This window comes from Pagrus major, chromosome 11 (genome assembly GCF_040436345.1).
Source record: "Pagrus major chromosome 11, Pma_NU_1.0".
NCBI classification, from domain to species: Eukaryota; Metazoa; Chordata; class Actinopteri; order Spariformes; family Sparidae; genus Pagrus; species Pagrus major.
In genome coordinates, this window is record NC_133225.1 from 16,828,866 (window position 1) to 16,852,708 (window position 23,843).

The 23,843-nt window shown below is 41.6% G+C and overlaps 4 protein-coding genes across 4 annotated transcripts; 2 read left to right on the plus strand and 2 right to left on the minus strand.

Annotated features, from left to right (window-relative positions):
• The first annotated feature begins 4,116 nt into the window (after window positions 1-4,116).
• On the plus strand, window positions 4,117-7,152 carry timm13 (translocase of inner mitochondrial membrane 13 homolog (yeast)). The gene is made up of 3 exons (XM_073477066.1): window positions 4,117-4,332; window positions 4,735-4,803; window positions 5,799-7,152. Exons 1-3 carry the CDS (start codon window positions 4,213-4,215, stop codon window positions 5,895-5,897), a joined length of 288 nt encoding a protein of 95 aa, XP_073333167.1. The 5' UTR covers window positions 4,117-4,212; the 3' UTR covers window positions 5,898-7,152.
• A 37-nt stretch (window positions 7,153-7,189) lies between these two features.
• Window positions 7,190-16,925, minus strand: tmprss9 (transmembrane serine protease 9). The gene is made up of 16 exons (XM_073477067.1): window positions 16,542-16,925; window positions 15,040-15,275; window positions 14,817-14,944; window positions 14,666-14,733; window positions 14,413-14,588; window positions 14,210-14,258; window positions 13,276-13,385; window positions 12,927-13,092; window positions 12,494-12,768; window positions 11,324-11,466; window positions 10,268-10,553; window positions 10,065-10,178; window positions 9,823-9,991; window positions 9,457-9,722; window positions 8,925-9,061; window positions 7,190-7,837 (listed from the first exon to the last, which is right to left on the minus strand). The coding sequence occupies exons 2-16, from the start codon at window positions 15,191-15,193 to the stop codon at window positions 7,676-7,678; spliced, it is 2,403 nt and encodes an 800-aa protein (XP_073333168.1). The 5' UTR covers window positions 15,194-15,275; window positions 16,542-16,925; the 3' UTR covers window positions 7,190-7,675.
• A 1,103-nt stretch (window positions 16,926-18,028) lies between these two features.
• On the minus strand, window positions 18,029-20,082 carry lsm7 (LSM7 homolog, U6 small nuclear RNA and mRNA degradation associated). Its single transcript, XM_073476669.1, has 4 exons — window positions 20,052-20,082; window positions 19,704-19,794; window positions 19,512-19,583; window positions 18,029-18,382 (listed from the first exon to the last, which is right to left on the minus strand). Exons 1-4 carry the CDS (start codon window positions 20,055-20,057, stop codon window positions 18,240-18,242), a joined length of 312 nt encoding a protein of 103 aa, XP_073332770.1. The 5' UTR covers window positions 20,058-20,082; the 3' UTR covers window positions 18,029-18,239.
• Window positions 20,083-20,394: 312 nt separating this feature from the next.
• LOC141004787 (kelch-like protein 23) lies at window positions 20,395-22,952 on the plus strand. The gene is made up of 3 exons (XM_073476446.1): window positions 20,395-21,379; window positions 22,155-22,566; window positions 22,649-22,952. Exons 1-3 carry the CDS (start codon window positions 20,395-20,397, stop codon window positions 22,950-22,952), a joined length of 1,701 nt encoding a protein of 566 aa, XP_073332547.1.
• The last annotated feature ends 891 nt before the right edge of the window (window positions 22,953-23,843 follow it).

Sequence of the window (23,843 nt, forward strand, 5' to 3'; positions counted from 1 at the left end):
AAGGTACAATTTTTGTATCCTAACTACGTAATCCCATTACCTGTATTCCATAACTTCCCAAGCCTGCCAATAAAATAATATATGTTACCTTAGTTACTGTACACATTACATTTTCTTTGTGTTATTTTTACTACTTTAGTTTGCTCTCCTGATTGTGTCGCTAATTAAGATGAACTGTGGTAAATCATGTATTTTTCAGTAGGAATCATTCAACAATAGTTTTGGACATGCAGAATTGAGTTACTGTTGAGTACAATCATCATTTCATGATCATTTACTGCACTTTAACTTTTGTTATTTGCATACTCACATGTATAACATTTAAATTGCATTCCATGTCACCTTGCCTAAGAATGAACAGTAGTTCCTACCTGCCATTGTTTAAGGAGGGACAGGTATGATTGAAACAGAGGTAGAGTAACTTGTGCAAAGAGGAAGTAGTGTTGTGAGGGGTGGGGGAGAGGGAAGTTGGGCGCACACTGTCCAGTCCTGATTAAAAGAAGATTAAAGAAAAGTAAACAAAGACTAATTGTAGCCTGCTTACTGCTCACAGCCTAGAGGGACCGGAGATCACTACCAAACCAAAAAAACAGGCTCACGCTACATATATATTATTCTGGAATGGCCCATTCTGCATAATGAGTACTTTTACTTCTTCTACTTCAGTAAAAAGATCTGAGTACTTCTTCCACTACTACCAAAGACAAAGCAGGTTTAATTGCACATTTCAACATCAAGGCAATTGATCTGTATGGTCTGAAGGCAAAAGTGATCTGTATAAGACATGAAAAGTCATTAAGACAGAAAATACACAGTTACACAAAACTACACATATAAAAAAAGATTGGAAAATGTGAAAATAGAATACAACAGGTAGATTAAAGAAGAATATGGTACGTTGAGAGATATGTATAAATTGCCCCAAAGTTTCGTTTAAAGCCTTGGCCAAAGAAATACTTTTAGCTTGCATTTAAAAGAACTGAGAGTTGAAGCAAACTTTGTTCCAAATATGTGGTTTTGTGTCAGAATTATTTTGATTTGGCTGAATTGTATTTATTCAGTCAACAGTAAAGCTTTCTGTAAACTGTTACTGCCAAACATGGAGGTCTGAATGCCATCTCCACACTGCCAGAAATCAAACACTGGGGGAGAAATAGCCTACTGAAGCAATGATTCATCAAATTTAAACACACTGAGTTTAAAAATCAGATTACATAATGTACATGGTTATGAATATAATTAGATAACCCTCTGAAACATGCCTTCATCTACTCGCCAGCTGCACATAAACAACAGTCTGAATGGTCATGTGATGGCAGGTTAAAGTCCTTCTGAGGACCATGAGATCGTTTCTCCAGCTGAATTCTTGGAATTTTCTAAGGGATTTAAGCACTCGTGAGCTATCAAGACAAGAATGAGGTCAGTCAAGAAGCAGCCAAGTCAGCCTGCACATACAAGGAATTTCATGGTGTGTGTGTATGTGTGCACATTTTCTATGTACTCAAGAGTAAAAGATGAAAGTGAGAAGTATCCGAGTACTTTAGAGATCGATGTAGGAGATATAGAGAGCAGATTAAGGAATGAAGTCTCTTCTCTGTGCAGGAGTCTTTGTTGGTACATGTCCCAACGTGTCTGCAGGTGCAATGACATTAATAGCAGCTTGATTCCATTTAGGTGTGCCCTGCTATTGTGCATGCTTTGTCGAGTCATTGTCAATAGTTCCACCTGTGCTTTTCATGCTCTAACAAGTCAAACTGTCTGCTGTGAAAAAGGCCTCATGGAAGCCAGCAGAGGAGACAATTGAACACTGTTTACTTGAAACATTTGCTAATGGATCAGTGATGGTATGAATATTTGAAGTCTCTTTTTTATTCAAACACTAGAGGCTCTTGGGACAATTTCTCCCTCTCAGAACTGGCAGAGACAGTCTGTACACAGAGCTGTGTGATCTCTAACACCTCAAACACCACTACCAGAGCTGATGCCACACTGCTCAGGTTTCCCCCCCTCGCCATCTCTCTCGCTCCCTCTTGCTGTCACTCAACAGCTGCTTTTGAAGATTAAAAGCTGCTGCTGTTTCTGTCTGAGTCTCTGTGAATAGGAGCATATGTGTGTTTGTTTCAGGCAGCTTTCTTTTTACCCACTATTCCCTATTGTTTCCTCACAATACCTCAAGTCACCAAAATCTTGAAAGCCCTAAAATACCCACTAAACATTCCTGTGTAACCTTCAAAGTCTGACCCCATAAACACACTCATTGGTAATTCACAAAACCATTGTTGCCAGTGTCGATTGAAGCCTCCCTCGTAGCTGGCTGCGCCAAATGCTTTCATATACACAAGTGTGCCTAAAGGAGATTACGAATTTAAGAAGATTAGATTAATGAACTCATGATTGTAATCTAGGGTTAATTCATTTTGCTGCACTTTAACACAACCCTCCCTTCCCCCCCATTCAGCCCAGTGGCTTCGAGCCAAACTGGTCGCCGGATTTATGCCTGTGTGTGTGTGTTTGGATGTGCTGTGGGTGCGAGCATTGTGTAACTGGTCATTAATTACTCTTAGGCAGGCACGCCACTAATCAGACCCCCCGCAATTATTCCTCAATGCCCCCAGCATCGCAACAAGCCTCTCACAGACTGCCTGTTTAGATGACAGTAACCGTCACTCCATTGTTGCCTGCAGACTCACTGTACCACATATTTGTTCACTCCAGGCAGGTGGTCTCCTCAGTGAGGTCATCCTGTCTGAAACATAAGGAGAGGGGTCCTCGGAAGGGGTCATCCTCATGCCTACGCCTCAACACCAAACAATGCAGAGGTTCTTAGGACTTTCTATTTATGTCGTTGGCTCCTGCTCTCCACATAGTTACCCAGTTTAATTTTAACGGAAATTGTCACTTATTTTTCCATCTACAGAGGCAGATTGGTAAAACAGCAACAGATAAAGTGAATATGATGATTAAAAACACTCACTGTGGGTGTTTGTTATTCATTTTGTGTTGAATTTCTTGTCCGATACTGCCCACTGTGGAGGATCAGCATGAGATAAAAGCTAGTTATGAAGTTTTGGAAATACATGTACCCCCACCCCCGCCTCCACCCAGTGGTGGAATGTAACTAAATACATTTACTCAAGTACTGTATTACATACAGTAATACAGTACATTTTTAGCTAGTTTATACTTTATGATTGCATAGATACATTGTGTGTACATGCAAGTGCCAATAAAATTAAAGAAACAAAATGAAACAACATATTGAACAACAGCAAAAACATAGTAAGGTGGAAGTCCAGGCTGTGTCTTACTGTTTAGGATGTTAATGGAGGAAGTTTTGATATTAACCCCCCCCCCCCCCCCACGAACAAACCAACAAAACATAAAACAAACACCAAACAAAAGTATGGTTTATCTTGGCATTTTGTATAAATAATGAAAGCAGACATAATAGTTCTAAACTGTCCTCTAAATAAAGGTGTGACATTATATCTACATATAGTATTGAATCTAAAAAGTTAAACTCTACAGATGTGAGCATTAAACTATTAAATAACACATAAAGAAACTACATTTTATTAATAGTTATAGGTTGGCCTATCTGTTGGCAGCATACTTGACAAAAAGTCGAAACTACAGATTTAAACTGATTGATTCAGTGGAGTATATCTCCACCTTGTGGCAAACATGAGTACAAGCACGCACGTGCATTGTTGGAAGGGATTTTTTTTCAATTCGTTACAATAATAACAGCAATGAAACCAAATCGTATCTTCAATAAAGAAAGAAAAGAAAAACTGAAAAAGGAGAAAAAAATAAACAGGAAGGGAAATATTGACATTTACATCAAAAAGAAGATTTCAAGGCATTGTAAATGTTCTTAAAGTGATTATACCAATAGTGTTTTTTACGAGAAGTATCATACGTCTAAAAAAAAAAAGGATGGCGGCTGGTGTATGTGTTGATGACAAACTCTGTGTTTAAAAATATCACGCAGAAAAGGTTTTTGGCAGCGTGTATTTAATATATTTTAACTCGACCTTGTCCACTCCCCGAAAACTACATCTCCCATGTCGGAGTACCCGACACGGAAATGACGTATGCACTCTTCCGCCGCTGTCAAGGGCATCGAAAAGTTGCGTGAGCCGAAGCTAGCCGAAGCTGTTTACACGTGCAGTCAAAGCAGGTCGGTAAAGATAACATTAAGGTCGAGAAATGGACGGGTTCGGTTCAGACTTCTCAGCAGGCGGATCCGGAGGTAAAGTGGACACCGGTACCATCATGGAGCAGGTCAAGGTCCAGATTGCGGTGGCTAATGCACAGGAGCTACTGCAGGTAAATCACTGGACACAGCTGCTAAGCTAGCAGGACTCCCCTGAAACCTAATTCATGGAAGAGTAGGGTCAATAAATATGATTACATATACTGTAGATGGTATGAGCAGCCTGGCGTAATGTTGCATGACGATACTTTTATCTATATGTTACCGTGTTGATAAAATATGACTCAAAGAGCAGTAACGTTAGCTAGTCATTGAAACGCTGTTGATATAATGCAACTTAACGTGAACGTCCAACCAACCTTGACTCTCTGACCACATGTACCTTAAACACAGTAAAGTTTTAGCCGTCGGAGAGTCGTTTAACCTTCATGCTCTGCGGGCAGTGTTGTGAACTTCTGTTGTCATCTGTGTCCAGTAATATATGATAATAAATGAACAATGTCTTCATGTTTCAGAGAATGACAGACAAATGTTTCAAGAAGTGCATAGGTAAACCTGGGAGCACGCTGGACAACTCTGAGCAGGTAGGTGTCGGGCCATAATGTGTTTAAATGTGCTCTTTAGATGCCATAAGGTTAGAGCTGAAACCATTATTAATGATTTTTATATATAAACTGCGTGATTAATATTTCAATTAAAATCCACTGGTTCTTCTAGCCTCTAATGTGAAGATTTGCTGCTTTTCTGTGGTTTTCTGTGATTGTGAACTCTGTCTTTGAATTTTTTGACAACAAGCAGGTTTAATATGAAAACTTAAAGGATGAGTTTACCCATTCAGAAATTATCTACCCACCCTCATCCCGATGGAAAGTTGTGTGAAGTTTAGTAGTCCAAGACCATTTCTGGAGCTTAACAGCAAAACAGCCATGCAGCGTTCACCTAAACAACTTAAGTAGATAGGGACTCGTTTTAAACTCTAAAGAAAACAACCAAAAAACAACATAAAATGGCGCCATATAACACTTCGAGAGCAAACAGTGTTGCAGCCTACTCCTAAACATGCTCGCACACTTCAGACCACTTCAGACAGGCTGTGTGTTAATGATTTTAGCTTAGCAGCTACAGTGTTTCATGGTTTTAAAAAAGGGTGTAAATTACATCTTTTCAAATCAATTTGGGATCTTGGGGCTTCCGGAGACTTCCGGAGATCAGTTGACGTGTATGCAGCCATGTAAAGTTTATTGTCTTTGTTGTTGTTTTTGTAATTTTTAAAACAAGTCCCCATCTACTATAGTTGTTTAGGGGAATGCTGCAGCACTTTCAGCTGTGAAGCTTCAGAAATGTTTGGTGGACTACAAAACCCACTGAGTAGTGGGTAGATGATGACTGTGAACTTATTCTTTAAGTTCTGGGACAGTGTACTTCACATTTTGGCAATTTTTTGATATGAAATAGACCAATGCGGCAGGCTGATTTATAATGAAAATTATCATTAGTTTTGATTTAAGAGACCCTGAATTGCTACAGAATTTCAGAATATTTCTTCAGAGTGTAAATGTCCTTGCTTTTGTCCTCACAGAAATGTATTGCAATGTGCATGGACCGGTATATGGATGCCTGGAACACCGTATCCCGAACATACAACTCCAGATTACAGAGGGAAAGAGCTCGCATGTGAACATCCCTCTCGTCACCCTTCCCTTCCTCAGGCTGCTGCTTACATTGAGGAGGAGCACAGTCTGCCGCTGGAGGCCAGGAGCTGTGCACCAGTGTGTACTGTGGTCCCATAGCAGCAGTACACCATCAACTTCTGTCATAATACCTCACGGACAGGCAAAGAAAGCACAGCCTGTGGACTCTAGCCATAACAATGTCTTCTGTGGACATTTTCATTTTGCTCTGAGGAACAGTTCAGTAACAAAAGTATGATTATTTGTGTTTTTATGTTATAAATAATTAATCATCTGTTTAACCAGTAAACATGCATTGTAAGAAAAGCTGCAATTTGGACCTGTGTGTTGAAAAGACATGAAAGTCAGGAGAATCAGAAACTTTAAATTGCCCGTTGGAGTGAACATAAAAGTGTGAATGTGTTTGTATGGATGTGCTAACCCCTGGTGATCTCTCCAGGGCGTACCCCATGTCTTGTGCAGTGTATGCTGGGATATGTTTCAGCCCCCCTGAACAGCACCTGAGAAAGGCATGCAGAGATTTGGCCATCTCACATTAGTCCACTGTTTTTTGTAATAAGTATAATATTATGTGTTTACTGCAGTGTGGCCGCAGTAAGTACAGACACCTTCCTGCCATCACACTGAGTTTGAATGTGTCTTGTGTTGAAGAGCCTGTATAATTAGCACGCATAATCCCAATAACTGTAGACAGCCACTCAGTCAATACAGTTGCTCCTTAAAGCTGTCAGCATTGTGCTCAGCCTTGTTTCCAATTCTTCTCACTGTGTATGTGCTCAAAGAGAGATGCAAAAGTAGCACAACCGGTGCCCTCAAGGGACAACCCAGACTCTCCATAACATGCTTTTACTCTAAAAGACCTGCTTAAAATCACCTTGAGGAGCAACTTGGTGTTTTCACAGCCGTCAACCTGACATTCACAAGCCTCCAAACAGTCCTATATCAAAGTACGCCTGGAGAACAAAACTGTTTTGTCTGACCTGTTTTCTAGTTGTCACTCTATCTGCAGCCCTCCACAGTAGTGGGCTTGTTTCAGCAGGGTCTGCCTTGCTCTACACGGGGTACTGAACCTCTCTCAGCTTTGTGTGCATGGTTTGTCAAATGTCTGGGAACCACAGTCCTTTTTTTTTTTGGGTAGGAAAGTAAGAGCCAGAAAAGCCTGTGAACATTCTTTGTGGTGTGATTGTGTGCAAATTGAATGATTTTCATGAAAAAATAAATCAATAAATCTTGCCAATCAGGGTTTTTAGTGTATAACTGTCAATGAAACATCACCACAGTTGCCTTTTAATCAAACTCAAGTCCCAATACCACTTTTTCTTTTTTCACACAGAACTACATTTTCCCCAGAAAACCCACCTTTCAGGAAAAATTATTACATTTGCATCTAAGAACAGATACAAAAAGACAAACAAATGTACCCATAAATGCACCTCATATATTCTGAACCCCACACAAAATGAAAACACCATGTACAGTAACTTTCAGACAAATAAATAACTGAAATAAATATGCATGTGCTAGTACGACATCCATAAGCCACAGTTCTTGTTTCTTCAGTAAATTATGAAAGAGGATAGTCCCAGATCAGATGATTGCACAGTATTTTAAACAGCACCCATGACCAGCAGGTCAATACTGTGGAAACTATGTGTGAATGACTTATGAGTCCTTGTACAGTACAGTTTTTCTGGAGAAGATGTGTCAGGAGAATCCATTGTGTCCTGTGTCTGTAGTTTTTTTGTCTAGCTCCTTTTTTGCCTTTTCAGAAAGGCAGGTATGTAGATATCCATTTCCTGATGGACGTCACTTGAGTGTAAACCCCTGGAAAACCAATTCGCCCACATCCATGTCCCCAGCTGGTCACTCCAGCTATAAACCACTGGCCGGAGGGCTGACGGCAGGTCAGCGGCCCCCCAGAGTCTCCCTGGATAGTGGAAAAGAGACATGCTCATTTTCAGGTTTATAATATTATTTTGGGTTACTGCTAGAATAGGTTTACATACACATCAGACAAAAATACACATTTTAGCTCCTGTGTCTTTAAGGCCATATCTCTTGAATACCCAGTCTGCTCTAATTGGTCGGCTCACGTACGCCTGAGCCAGCTCTGCTCACGGTGTTCCCGGTCGCCTCTAACGTGTTTTCTGCTTCTAGTTAGCTTCACTTCTACAGTGAATATTGGCATAAATTATGCAAATGATGACATAGTGTGATGTCACAAGGTCAGGGGATTAAAGGGAGGATTACTGACGATGTGTTTCAGGAGCAGTTTTTTCTGTTGGAGAAAGAAGCTCCCTTTGTCGCGGACTTTGGGCTTTTTAACTTTCAAGACCTTTTCCATGCTCAAGAACTTGTATAAAATTCTGAAGGAAAGTAAATAAAACGAGAAAGCATAATAGGTCTTTAAAATCACCTCAATGCTCTTAGGTCTCCAGTATGTTAAGTAGACTAAAATAATTAAGGATGAGTGATGAAGCAGAAGAGTAAGGTACAAAGAGAATGTCACTTGGATCGCTGCTGAGATGCCAGGTGCTTTGACCGAGACAGGAATGCATGTGGATTTCCTTACATAAGAAGATTACAGAGAGGGAGCAGGTGAGAAGGGGGGCTCTGTATTTGAAGGGAAGAAAGTCTACTCTCTCTCATCAGATAAGCATCTCTCACATAAGTGCTGCAATGTTCCTCAACAAGCAACACTTCTCCATCACGTCTGCACCACAATGAGAATATCTTAATGTTAATCATATGCTTTTACTTTATCCAAACACAAGTCCTAGAAACCTCTGAAGAGTAAAGGCCAACATTTTCGTTGTTGTGACCTGGTTAATCATTCACTGTAAAATCGGAGCCATGGCCCCTCTTCCTCTGCTCTCTCTTATCTTGGTCCGCAATCTTACCGCTCAGATGCTGCCAGCACAGAAGCACCCAGATGTCCCGGCCCATTTCCAAGCTGTGTTAAAAGGTATGTGTCAGGCATAGTCTATACAGTAAAATGTCCTCCTGCAGCTTACCAAACAGGTGTCCCTGCCTCCCTCCATGTAGCCAGCACACATCATACTAGCAGTTAGCACGTCTCCATACGACTGCTGGCAGTCTGCCTGGTCGATGATGTTCACTGCAGCCTTCTGCAGCAGGTTGGTCAATGAACCTGTGCCAGATATCATATTAGTGGGTCTGATTACACATTTTTTCTGCATGAGCTCTACAAACCAATTTCAATTCACATCCATTGTTCTAGCATCAGGAGAGGAGACTAACAACTTTACTTGAGGATTCAAGTAAGACTTTTACTCCTCTAGAAATGTTGTACTTTTAGCACTGCATTTCTATGAAGGTTCCCATTGCCTGAAGCATAGCTTTGAATTTAGGGGACGAATTTTCTTTTCACCAGCATCTCTACAACTAAGACACTTGTTAAAATTCACTATGAATAATGATTTCCAATTGTCAATCCTGCTGTAACATGTTTATATCATTCTGCAATCGTGCAATGCTTTCTAGAAAACACTTTGCCTGATTTCAGTGCGATTTTAATTATCTCACCTCCCTCCCTCATGGATCCCCAGCCTGTGATGTAGCACTCTGCAGTCTTCATGAAACGGTGCACCGGTGAGGGGAGACAGACAGACTGGATGGTGTAGGACATGGGAACTGGGACTGCCAGCTCCAACAGAGCCACGTCGTGGTCCATGCTGGTGCCGTTGAAGGCTGGGTGGATGATGACCCTCTGGATGGGGATGACCAGGGCTCCTACCCCAGAGCGCAGCACAGAACCAAGACTCACAGCCCAGTTAGTGGGGTTTGAGTCACTGGGGGTTATAATGGAAGAGTTATTGTGTGCTGTTTTTAATGTGCCGCTGTGCTGCATCATGTAGTTTCAGTAAGTCTCTATCCAAACACACACAGTACCTTTTGAAGCAGTGTGCTGCTGTGAGTAACCATTTGCTGTGAATGAGAGTGGCGCCACATCGGTGAAGTCTCTGATACTGGAGACTGCCAATCCAAGGCCACTCTCCCCTTCGAGCTGTTACTCCCCCCACGATCCTATGTGAGCCCAGCGCAGGACGTAAACCGCAGTCTGCAACAAAGACACACATCAGAATGATTTCCTTTTAAAACCAGTAAGCGCACCGCTTCACACGTGAACTCACCACAGTTTCTTTCGTCGGCCTGGTTGGGGCAGTCTGGGACTCCGTCACACTCCGGGTTGACCTTGCTGATACAGGTGGTGGTGCTACACTGGAAGGTTCCACTGCAGTTCAATACTGGAAAACATGACAGATCATGTAGAATGAGTGCAAGACTACTAATTGAATTTGTTTCATATTTGTAATGATAGATTTCACTCTATTACCAGGTAGTGCTGGTGCAGACAACACCGTCATGGCAGTGGTCCTGGGTACCGGTGGATGGTTAAAGCTTCCTCCTGTCACAGTAACTGGCACAGTGGGAACATGCAGGGAGTAATCATGGACCAGGCTGGGATCTGTGTGGCTTAGAATCCAGTTGCGGAGCTTGGTGACACGGGAATAAACCCCAGGCCTGTTGATCTGGGCACAGCCTACACCCCAACTCACCACGCCAGCCAGGAAGAACCTGCCTGGGGCCCCCTCACACACCAGAGGCCCCCCAGAGTCACCCTGCAGGGAGAACACGAGACCTCTGTTACACTGATGTAAGATCGGTTTAGAGCTGTATCAGTTGATTGAAAGAAAATTGATTGCAAAATATTTGACAATACATTTCAGATGATTTTATGCGAGATTGTCAAACATTTGCTGCCTTTTTTTTAAAATCATAAATGCCAGTAAATGAAGCATTATTGGACTGTTTGTCCAAAACCCAAGAAAATTGAAGCCACCACCTTGTGCTTTGGGAAATTGTGATCATGATTTTTCCACAATTTATTTGACATTTTATAGACTACAAAAGGAATCAATTAACTGTGAAAACTCGGCAGATGACTTGAAAGTGAAAGTTGTCCTGTGAAAACTTTGTTCGGGCACCAAATTGCAACCAGCTTCAGGGTTGCTGAGCAAAGAATACAGAAATGTATGTCTTGAGATAAATGTCAGAATGCAACATATCAAGTATGAATACTTAGCCATTCAGTGGGTTATATGTTGTGCTGTGTTTACTTTTTCTCACTGTAACATTAACAGAACACATCCTGTTATGCTGCGATGAACATCACAGCAACGGCCTACAGGCCTCTATTTAAAGGGTGGGACCATAGTTAACATACAGTTTTTACCCTACTTATAGTTTCAAGGCAGAAGAAGATGACACAGATCATCAGTGTATGGATGAAAACTTTGCCCCGAGACAAGAACATTTTGTAAGAAAATGTAAGTTGATAGTTTGAGCTATTGTAGCCTCCTTTATGTGCACCAAGTGAAGCAGCACTGACCTGACATGAGTCCACCTTGCCCTGCAGGAATCCAGCACACATCATGTTGTGAGTAACAGCCCCTCTGTACACAGACGATTTGTTGCACACCTTGGAGTCGATGATTTTCACCAGTGCCTTCTGCAGCGAGGGAGGCACCTCAGCTGAGTGACAGAAGAACACAGGACAACTGAATCACTCATACTGATCCTATTTCAACACAGGAAATAGTCCATAATAAAGGTGCACTATGACGAAATTTTTATCAGAAGAGAGAAATCTTCATTGTTTGATTCTCATGCTTAAACAAACTAAATAAACCAAAAATGTCTTCATTTTCATGACTGAATAAACAAACTGACCTTAAAAGGACAACACAATTTCATACTATTTTACTTTGTTCATATCTGGCGGACCCTGCCACCTTTCTAGCTTCAAACAGTGTTCTAGGACTTTTCCTCTGAGGACTAATTTTTTATCCAGTTATGGAAATATTAAATATTTCTGAGTTTGTATTATTACCTTATCAATATTGTAAATATGACCTTGCTTAGTTTCTCAATTTCTTTTCCCAATGTACATACTACATATACATACTTTAAGGCACTACAGGCAAAAACATTGTTTTGAGATTTTGCTTCTGTGTCATGTCTTCTTTCAGACTAGTGGAAAGAAAACATTCGAAGTACGCATGTATGTTTATTTAGTTTAGATTTCTGTTCTGGAAATTTATGAAAATGATCAGTCATTTGATTACATAATGCCTCATTCGTATATTTAAACATACTTTTCAGAAAACTTTCGTGTGTTGCCTTAATAAAAAAAAAAACTTGTGTTATTCTTGTTTATATTTTTGTAAATCTAGAATAACTACATGTGATGTCGGGGGTATAGTAATGTAATCCTGTGATATGAGACTATATGTCATGTGGAACTATTGTAATATAGCTTAATGTTATCTTGTCCTTGCATTACTCTTGATGGATACAATTTTGTCAACTGTCTTATGTTTAATTCCTTGTTTAGTTATCATATCCACACTCTGATTGATTCGTTTCTCAACATTATCTTACAGGAAAATATGTTCTGAAAGCTAAAAGCTGTTCAAATATTGACACACTATTGATGTCATAGTATTGGTTACCAAAAAATAAAAAATCTGTTGCGCTGTTCTCCTGCAGGCAGACTTACGATTTAACATGTGTAGTGCGCCCCACCCTGACACCATACAGCTGTGTCCGGGGGCAAACACATGAGATGTGGAGGGCAGGCAGACAGGCTGGACGTAGGAGCTGAAGGTGAGAGGTGTCTCCAGCTCCAGCACAGTGACATCGTTGTCAGTGGTCATGGGGTTATAGTCTGGAGACACAACCAGCCTCTTGATGTTAATCGTTTTGGACTCGGACTCCTCACCGTTCACCTGCGTGGCTCCGACCAGGGCCGTCCACTCTCTGGGGTCAGTGTCCCTATAAAAAGAAAAGAGATGACAAAACTTTAAAATATACTAGCACATTTATTTAATGATAAGATTTGCTGATTAACTTACAAAAATGAAATAATAAAACTGTCACTGCTTGGGAGATTTATAATGACTCCCAGTGACATGCAAAAGGTTGCTTCCTACCTCTCAAAGCAGTGTGCTGCACTGACCAGCCAGCGTTCGTTGATGATGGAGGCTCCACACGTGTGGCGTCCGTGGAGCCTCAGACTGACCTGCCATGGCAGCTCCCCCTCCCGAGCATCCTCACCACCCACCACCCGAGTCCCCATAGCAGGACGTGTGCCACAGGCTGAGGGGAGAAGATGGATAATGTAAGATGAGGTTTTGTCAGTAACCACACAGTTATGACCTGTTGGTGCCAGTATACTCTGCTGCAGTTTGTGGCAACCAGGCGTGCTTTTGAACAGAAGCAACTGAAAAAGAAAATTGAATGGAAGGCAGTGGAAGTAAATCTGAAGTTGAAGTCATTCACCACAGCGAGCTTCATCAGATCCGTCCGCACAGTCGGGGATGAAGTCACACTCTGGGTTCACTTTGGTGACACATTCTCCGTTATCGCACGTGAAGGTGTTGTCAGGACACCTGGCTGAAGAGCACACATGATAGAAAAACAGCAGGATGAGAGTTACAGAAGAGAGGAAACTCCAGGTAAAACAATGTATACTTACCTAAAAATGTAAAAAGGATAATTTTGCTTTTTTTTTTGCAATTTAACAAATATTACAGAGCTTTAAAGGATATTTTGTCTGTCTTAAAATCATGTGATTCCACTGCGAGAGATGGCGGACAAAATCCACTGTCGTTACCACATTCAGAAATATACTCCAAAGTTCAGCTAACCCTAATAGTAACAGACCTTTTGCAGTCTGAATGAATCAAATCAAGGTTCTTTTGAAGTTTTAGTTCACTTTAGTGCGAAGTGCTCTTCTTGTGTCTATGTTTTCTTCCTGAGCCATTGTGGAGGGACAGTATAGAGGATAGGATACTGAATTTATTTCTCTAACTTAGACCACTCAAGGCTCATATTAACTTAAGATGAACTTTAGGATGCATTTTGGCTGACGCTGATACTGATACATGTATATGCACATGTTTTTCCACCCAATTACAGAGATCATCAAACCTCTCTTAATGAATGGATTAAACACAATATTAGGCCTACTCTTATAGTACATATCATATTGTATATTGCACATAGATACATAGATACATACATAATAAAACTACTTAGTGAAAAGTTATTGTCCTTTGTGCATAATTAGTGTTTATCGGCCGATACTGTTGATGATGTGCCGATATTATTGTGCATTCTTCAGCAGGAACAATTGCAGAGACTAAAAAAATTGATTTGGGTGTACACATATGCTTAAGGATTATTTGCAGATACACTTTAACAACATATTCACTCACCCATCATCTCATCGCCGATCGCATAAAACGACTTCCCGCTGGCTCCTGGGAATGATACAGAAAAACATTAGATCCTGTGAGGACAGTGGAGGCCTTGAGACAAAAGCTTACAGCTGTGGCCTATTTCTTATCACTCTCTCTACACACATCCACTTGCAGGCCCACAGACAGTCAGCTGATGACAGTTTAGTTTCACTACCCAGTAAGACGATAGCGTTGATCTCTCCAAATTCTGGCACCTCCAGCGGTCTGCCGTGCATAGCTGAGCTGAGCCCTGCTCGCAGCACGTCCAGAATAAAGTTGTCTGAATACTGCTGAACCTTGGACACCCTGAAGACCAGTCTGAACGTCGCCATCACGTCACCATTAATGTTACTGGGAAGACAGGAGAACAGAAAATGTTGTTCCTTGCTTGGTGTAAATGATCTACGTCAGTTTAAGCTTTAACTCACCCATAGGCAACAATACTGCAATCAATGTAGTGATGTGATATTGATGAGGCAATGAAGACATTTTTAATCTGAAAGAGAGTGAAAAAATGTACAATATTTAATATTTTGTACAGGAAATATTGTTCGAAACATAGTGAGACTCTGGACTAACCTTGGACTTTAAAACTGATGACAGCACTATGAAGTAACCAGAGTTCTCATCCTGCAGAACAGGATCATACTTCAGACCCTTCAGCTCCACGGTCTCCATGAAATAATGCTGCTCCTGCACCAGGTAGGCTGCCAACCACACACAAAAAACGGTTTCTCCTTACAAATATGCTTCACGAGTTTAGAATACGTGTATAACAGCTAAATACCGTCTCCAGACTCACCAATAACCAGGCCTACAAAGACCCCGATAACGAGGAAGAAGAGGAAGAAGGCTACAAGGGTGCTCCTGTAGCAGGAGGGGTGGGAGGGAGCAGAAGACGCTCCTGAAGAAGACCACGACCCTCCTCCTCCTCCTCCATCCTTCTTCAGCTCCATGTTGGATTCACAGCACCGACCTCACAACTCACATTCCACTGTGGCCAGTATCATAATGCCAGAGAGACAAAATGATCCAGTCCTGGCAGAAATACAGTAATGTGTAATTAATGGTAGGAGTGCCTAGGGGCTGGACATTTACATCCCCTATGTCTGATCTGTAAAACAAGGAATTTAAACGCGTTAAAACAATGCACTTTTAATTTTTTCTTCGCTTTATTTGAGTTTTCAGAGTTGCTGCTACAACATCCTGGGGTTATCCCCAAACCCCCAAGTTTTTACTAAAATAAGAGTATTTCTGTGCTTTGCAACAGACATAACTGATGAATGGGCCAATTAACCTATTAATAAAATGATCAGAGGGCCAGAGTGAAGTTGTTAAAGGGCCACATTTGGCCCACTGGCTGCCAGTCGAATAGGCCTGACCTAAACTATCAGAGGATACTCTTCAATATAACAATGCACTGGATTAGGCTGGACAGCAGAATATCCTGATATTGATAAGAATATATTGTGTATGTAGAACTGGGTGCAAAATCAAATATCACAATATTTCTGACCAAATACGTTGACATTGTTGATATTGTGACAATATTGTAGGGACGACTTTTACAAAAACATTTACACAATTAGATTTCTGATCAATAATCATCAGTAATGTGAGTATAATGAGTAAGTGGGTAAAGACAAGTATTAGAACAAGTAGAAGAGTAGTTCAGAAAATGACTTAATCAGTTTAGTTTGATGCAGCCTTTAAAAGTAGGACAAAATAACAAACATGTCAACAGTCTAAGGTGATATTTAGTCTCATAGCACGATAACGGTATAATATCGATATATTATTCAGCCGTAGACCTCATGACAATATGAAATATGTATTGTGCTCCACTGCTTTGCATGAGGACTTCTATCAGACAAAACTCAAAGCAAAAAAACTGAAAACAAAGATTGTTAACCTTAAAGTAGGTTGGAAAAAGCAGACTTGTTGGAAGGATAACAAAGTGTGTTCATGTCTTCAGGAAGTCGATAAATACTGAATAGTATGTCTTGTTTTCACGCGGTAAATCTGTTCAGCAGAGCTGGCTGCAGGTTGTACGGCTGTGCGTAAAAGAGACCATGGAGGCCATGTTGCCTGGCGATCACAAGTCAGATGTGGGAAAAGGTCAGACTGAAGACTGGTTAACTTCTCTAAAGTTTTACAGGTAATAGGATTTAAAAAAAAGACACTCGGACTCGATGAGGATGTTAATTGTTCGCTGTTACCGTAAATTACGCACAGTGCCTGCAGGCGCATCGGTTTGGAGCATCAGACAATAAAGGCTTTATGTTCTGAAGTAAACTCACTCACCTCTTTCTCCTCTCATTCCTCTGACATTCACGATATCCCGCAGTTCTCACACAGGTAGAGATAGATGGATGGAGGAAGACACGGGACAGGAGCGAGAGGTCCGCTATTTGTTCCACCTGCCGAGGGGCGTGCCCTGTCCGTCCCGCAGGTAACTCACCTGTTCAGTTTACTTTAGGAAGTCGGCTCAGCTTCAAGAAATCCCCGGCCGACCCTCCTCCCATCGATCCTGATCCTCTTGGTTACACCCCGGTGTGCACAGGCATTTCTGCTGTCACCTCGGAGCTCCCATAATCTGCAGGTAAACACGAATCATCAGCTGCTGCTTTACGCAACAAACATCACAGCAAGATGGAGAAAAGTGATGCCAGATGAAAGATCTTCAGCTGAGTTCAGTACTGCCTCTGGCTGCTGTCTGTCTGTGCTCCATTGACACAGTGACTGAGCAGCAGAGGAGGAGCGAAGCCTCCTGAGTTCAGCCTTTTTACTTCTGGCTGCAGGTGCCGGGCTCACAACACCTGGCAAAGCATTGTGGGTGCTTTTACCTGGATTATAGTCTCTTTAATCAGTTAAGGTGCCTTTAGTAACCTACTGCACTTATGTTGAGAGCGAGAGGAAGTGAAGTAGGAGTAGGTAAGTCTTACCTTATGGAGTATGTTATTCACAATTTAAATACAATTTTGGAGCAAAATTCAGGATACACGGGTCACAATACAAATCCCCAAATAACAATCCGTCATTTAAAATGTTGTTGTTTTTTTTAGGTAAAAGCCAACACAGAATCCCTCCTGCCACCCCACCCCCCTCCAAGGAACAATCCTAACAAAGGTAAATCAGTCTACTTACATTATTCCCCCACCCTACTTAAAGTGCTGCCGACTCAACACGGTTATGACCACAAATGTGTCTTTGTCAGTGTGCAGACAGGCTTGAATGGCTTATCTTGAAAAAAAAAAAACACACACACTCCCTTTATTCATTTAAACACTTCCAAAGATCACAATCAAATACTTCCGTTACTGTGTGAAAAAGGGAATTTGAGCTGTAGCCAATCCAAAGACTATGATCATTAAATGGTTAAGAAGCCCATTAAGTGGTCTGAACTAGTTGGCCCGAGGTTATAAAAGATAAACGATATAATATATAATCTTTTATTATTAAAAATAATGTGGGTGTAAAGTTGCTGTAGCCAATATAGAACCTATAAAAAATACCAGTGGACAGACTAATGAAATGGGTTAAATGCCTGTACCACAGTGAAAACAGCAGCTTCATGTTCATTAAATTGCAACTTTTAGGATTCTCCGAGTCACATATTCTCATTCCATACATCCAACATGTACACAACAAGGGAGAACAAAAATGACAACACTCAACATAGGTTTTCATTTTATTTTCTTATCAAAAACAACAAAGAATAGTAAAAAGTTGACTTATTCTGGATAAAAAGAAAACGGTCCTGTTAACACTTCCCAAACTTTTGGGCTCGACAACTCAAATCTTTGCAAACTTGCACATCACAGACAGAAAGAAAAGTGAAGTGCTTTCAAGTGTCCTTATTATGAATTTTAACAACATAAATCTAATTTGTTTTACACAATGTTTTTTTAAAAATTAAAACAAAAAACCCACAAAATATTCAGCTGTGTGCATGGTAATTGTGTGTGTGTGTGACTGTAATTCAGTGTGTGACAGAGTGTGTTAGCCGTCCTGCTGCTGTATGAACGGGTTTGGTATAGCCTCCATGCCGTCCTGAGGACAGATGAGCACTACGGAGGTTCCTCTGCACACCACCAGCCCCAGCTGCCTGGTGTCTTCTGTCAGCTTCAGCTGGTCATCTGGATCTGGGCAGACCAGGATGGACAAGTGTTAAACAAGAACGTGTTTTTATTAAAAGAGATAACCTGTTGAGATTTAACCATCAATAACACTGCGCCGCACGGCTCATGTGTGTGGGTCACCATTTAGTTCAGTCTCTTGCATGCACACACGGAGGACACGATACACACTATTCTCATGTACACGTGGCAGTAAAATCAATGCTAATGTGTTATGAGAAAGGAAATCTTAGCAACACATTTGTTAGTCCTCAAGGATAGAAACAGTGAATTTTTTTGAGTAACAGAATATAAACAAACACAAAAAAACTTGTTTACAAGAAAACTCCACAGGGTTCCTTTAAATTAGATCCTAACAAAGTCAAACACATCTGGTGCTTCACCGTGCGTGTCAAAACAGGGCTTCAAAAGAGAGAATCTGTCTGAGCCACTTCCAGCATCTTCACTATGAAAGACAATGGCATGCACATCCAGTAAATTACACTTAGATTCATTCCATCGCTGGCAGTTCGAAATTTCTGACACAAAGAGTTTCATTTGAATGAATGAATGAATATCTGTCCCAAATATCGGTTTTGAGTTTCCTTGATTTCTAATATTCGGTATCAGCCCTCTAAAAGCCATATCGGTGTTTATAGCACGAAAAGCTTTGAATATTACAAAGGAAGCCCTAAAACTTCATGACGCCTCCTGCGTTAGGGTTAGGGTGGATAACAACAGTTGTAGGCTTCATGGTCCACAAACGGGTGACTTTAGTGGTTGCAAGTGAAATTCTGCAGCTTAAGAGGCATCATCATGTAATAATTTATAAGGGTAGGAAAGGGGAAAGGGTACAAAGAAATAAAATGGGGACACAGACTTTGAAAAAACACCAGGTTACAGACATTGGTTAAGTCTAATGCTGTGTCGGATTGAAGTTTCCTGAGGTTGTCAACATCTCTGCATACAGTTTATATCATTTAACAATGAGCCCACTGGCTTCACGGTGTCACATTGTACATAATGACATTTCCCATGACAATGTTTTTCCGTCACAGTCAGCCCACTCATGAGGGCACATTGGTCCATTTTGACTCATTTTTTTCATTCACGTTTATTCATATTCCTGCCCAGAGTTCATGTGGACGTAACTTACCTCGCATATACTCGATTGTACCGTCCAGCACCAGGTTTAACAGAGGATCAAAACCTTTCAGGACACCGCTGGCTGGAGAGGAAGACACACCATTTGCATTAGTCATGATCAATTCACTGACTCTGAGAGAAACAGTGTTCAAACATGCTTCGTTTCAGACTGGCTAAATTCATTAGCATTAACTTCACTCACCCTCTCGTCCTCCTTGAAACTTCACACGAATCGGCTTGTCGATGTATTTGGACAAGTCGAAGATGCTCTCCTTTTTCTTCTTTTCTTTATCCTGCACAGAGAAAACGGACATTGTTTGTAACCGTTCAAGCTAACCGTACACAAACACTCACATGAATTAGGTTAGCTTAGCCAGGCTAGCCCAGTTAGCACATGTAAGATAACACGCTGCGTTATTTCAGAATAGTTATTTTACATCTCAGGTCCTGTTCGGGAGTAACAATCACTTGCTAAAGATATCCTTGAGAATGTTTATGGGTACAAAGTTAAAAAGATATTTGAATGAAAGCGAAAAGCATACGAACTCACCGCCATGTTAGCTGCGTGACACGGAAGTAAAACTTTGACCTCAGAGACGTTCCACCAATCAAATCGTCGAGCGCCTACAGTGACGTCATCAGTTTGTTTATTAGTTTGTTGACTCTGTTAATTAATTTACTAACCAGAAAAACTAATTAAACCGTTATTTTTTTATTATGAGCTGATGTCAGACATCTATTATAATTAACATCTATTTTTCAAACTGACCTCCTTTTCCTTGTTGTGTTTAGCTGGAGGTCAGCCAAGGGGTAAAATCTATTAATACCACCAGTTGGTATGCTGAAAACCAGAACGAGGACGAGACACTACGCAGAAGGCTGTTTCTTGTGAAATGGCCTGCAGAGCTGACACTGAGCTTAAACCCCAAAGCTTTAAAATCACTGTTGTCTCTGAACAGATACACAACCTTGAGGAGGATGAATCTACTTTACATGTGAAAGACTCTGAACCTGATGCAATCCCTGATGGTACTCTGCAGGTAGAAGGAGAGTTTTTTTATGTCAACCGTCAACGACTGGCCCTGCAGAGTCCCTACTTCAGGGCTCTGTTTTTTGGCTGCGGCATTGAGAGCACCAAAAGGAGAGTTGAGATCAAAGGTGTGGCTGTGAAGCATTTCAGGGTTTTGATGGAATACAGCAGGACGTCCAACCTGGCTCTCGACAGAGAAAATGTTCTGGGGATCCTTGAGACTGCAGACTTTCTACAACTAGAGCGAGCCAGGCTGCTGTGCTGCAAGTTCCTAGAGCGTGAGCTGCACCTTAGTAACTGTCTGGGAATGATGGCCTACGCCTGGCAGCTGGGCTGCACTCAGCTCTACAAGGCAGCCAGACAGGTGGTGCTCTCACACTTCCCTGCTATTGTTGCCGAAGAGGACTTCCTGTCCCTGTCTAAGGAGACCATAGCAGACCTTCTTGCCAGTGATGACCTGGCCATCCATAAAGATGATCAGGCCCTGGAGGCCACCTTGCGCTGGGCGTCATTTGACCCAAAACGAGAAGAACATTTTCTGGAGCTCACTGAGCTGGTGAGGCCTGAGTCGCTCTCTCTACCGTTTATCACAGAACTTTTGACCAGAATGAAAAGCTCTGACCCCAGAGCCAAGCTCATCTGCATGCTGAATGAACATTTCCCGGCAGCTTGGTCCATGGGCAGGTCGATGAGGAGGACCAGAGCCAGAGAGACCCTCTTTGTCCTGGGTGGACCTCACGACCAGGAGCAACAGGCACTTTACCAGTTTCACCCTCCGAGTGGTCGATGGCAGAGCTGTGCACCTCTGCAGAGGAAGAACCTCACACAGTACTCGGTAGCCGCAGTAGGTAATGGTTGAATAATGACAGTGATGATGTGATGAAGAGGAGGATCAGGGTGAAGCTGATGATGAGTCAGGGTCTGCATGTGTATTTATTCTTTATTTGAAGATGTATATTTAAAGGTACGGTGTGCAGGATTTAGGAGGATCTTTTGGTAGAAATTCAATAAAAATATTTATAATGTTTTTGTTAGTGTGTAATCACCTGAAACTAAGAATCTTTGTATTTAATTATCTTAAAATGAGCCTTTTAAATCGGGTCCTCTTCCATTCAGTTTGCCATGCTGCACCACCGTGTTTCTACAGTAGCCCAGAACGGACAAACCAAACACCGACTTTTTTAGCAGCCGCTGTAGGGGCACGTGAGGTGAGGGGTAATTCCTTGGCTGCAATCTGCAACCTCACCACTAAATGCCTCTAAATCCTATACACGGGACCTTTAAATGCCATTTAACACAACATACATATATAGGACATTTGAATAGTCATGCAATTCTGAACATTACGTTGTCTTTCGAAAAAGAATCATCCAAGACGATCTTCTGGCAAATGGTTAAGAAGGCTGTTCGTGCCACTACACGTGGGTCGCTACCCAGCTTGTTTTCAACGTGCATCATCAAAATTTCATCATGAAATAGCCATCTAAATAAAGTCTATTAATCTTTACCCAGAAGAGCGCTTTGGATTTTTCTTTTTTGAACTTTTTAACATTTTGTTCAAGCACTCCAGCTTTTTTCTTTCTGAAGTTGACGTCTTTATTTTCTAATTCTCTCTTCACGTAGGAGACAATGTGGTTGTGACAGGCGGCTACTTCCGGGATGTGCTGTGGTTCAGTGTGGACTGGGTCAGGATATATGAATGTGGGAACCAGCGCTGGGTGGACGGGCCAGCCCTGCAGAAGTCCAGGCACAGCCACTGCTCCATAGGGCTGGACTCGGTGCTGTATGTCCTGGGGGGCAGCATGGATGAAGGGCTCGTAGCTGATGTGGAAAGGCTGGTCCTGGGGTCAGAGGAGGGTTGGGAGGAGGTGAGCTCCATGGATACGGCTGTGGAGAGGGCAGCAACTGCCGCTCTGGGGTCGTATATCTACGTGGCGTGTGGCCTGGATGAAAACGGGGAGGCGTATGGTGGAATTCAGAGGTATATGACGAAGGAGGATCAGTGGGATGTGATCTCCTATTCTCCATTTCCACGGTGAGTGAATATTCACCCTTCTGTCTTTGATTCCTGACATTTTCAAACTGATATTTCAGTGGTATTTGATTGTATTTCTCAGATATGACCTGGTTGCTACAGAGCTCAACGGTGCCCTCTACCTGTTTGGGGGCCAAGCTTTGCGTTTTGACGTGGAGACAGATGAGTGGACCACGCTGGAGGAAGATTGTCTGGATGGGAAGTTCTTCTCTGGCTGCACAACAGTCAGCAGCCAGATATACCTGGTTGGTGAGAGGAAGAGTAACAAAGCATTCCCAAACATGATTCTGATGGACCCTTATATAGACACTTGCATTGAGGTGGATGATGCCATAGCCTGCCCCGTGCCCCTCAGAGGCTGTGTCACCATGAAAAATGTCACGTGATGGTATGTGATGCGCATGAATGAAAATACATTAATCTAGTCTACATCACACTGTTTGGAGTTGTGTATAAGTGTATATTGAAAGTGTCATTCTTGCCTTAAACACTGCTACTTTAAAGCACTGTATTTTATATGTTAACAAGGCACTCCTCAGCCAATGACCTGGGTATATTACACCACAGTCCTCTTAGTTATAGATCAATCAGCGCTGCACTAGCTCCCAAGATTTTCCCTGGACAGCCAGCATACTAATACTGAGATTAGGAAACTACCTTTTAAATTGTACAGAAATTTGCAAGGCTGGACATACTGATCCCTTTTAATCAGTTTAAAGGAAAAGTTTCCCGAAAAAATTAAAATCTAGTCATAGTCATCTACTCACCCACATGTAGGTGCTAAGTAGGGTGAAGTTTCGTTGTCCACAAAACATTGCTGGGGCATCACAGGACAACAGTGTTGCAGTGTTCTCCTAAACAACTGAAGTAGATGGGGACTTGTTTTAAAATATAGAGAAACAACCAAAAAGAAACATAAGATGGTTTAAGTTGTGTTGTTTTTTACATTTTAAAACAAGTCCCCACCTACTTCAGTTGTTAAGGAGAATGCTGGAACACTGTGGACAATGACACTTTGTGGTGTGGTTTGATTATATTGATATGTACGATTTTAATTTGAATGCATCTTTGCTTTTAATGTATTTTTTTGCTTTTACTGTCCTACAGGCACAGAGCACCCATGGAAAATAGAGTAACTGCTTTCATTGGGTCACCCTGTATAAATGATGAATGAATGAATGAATGAATGAAAAAGAGAATTTTCTTTTTGTGTAAGAAGTCATGATTTGTATGAAAAAATGAAAAGCTGTTTCATAAGAAAACTCTCAAATCAACAC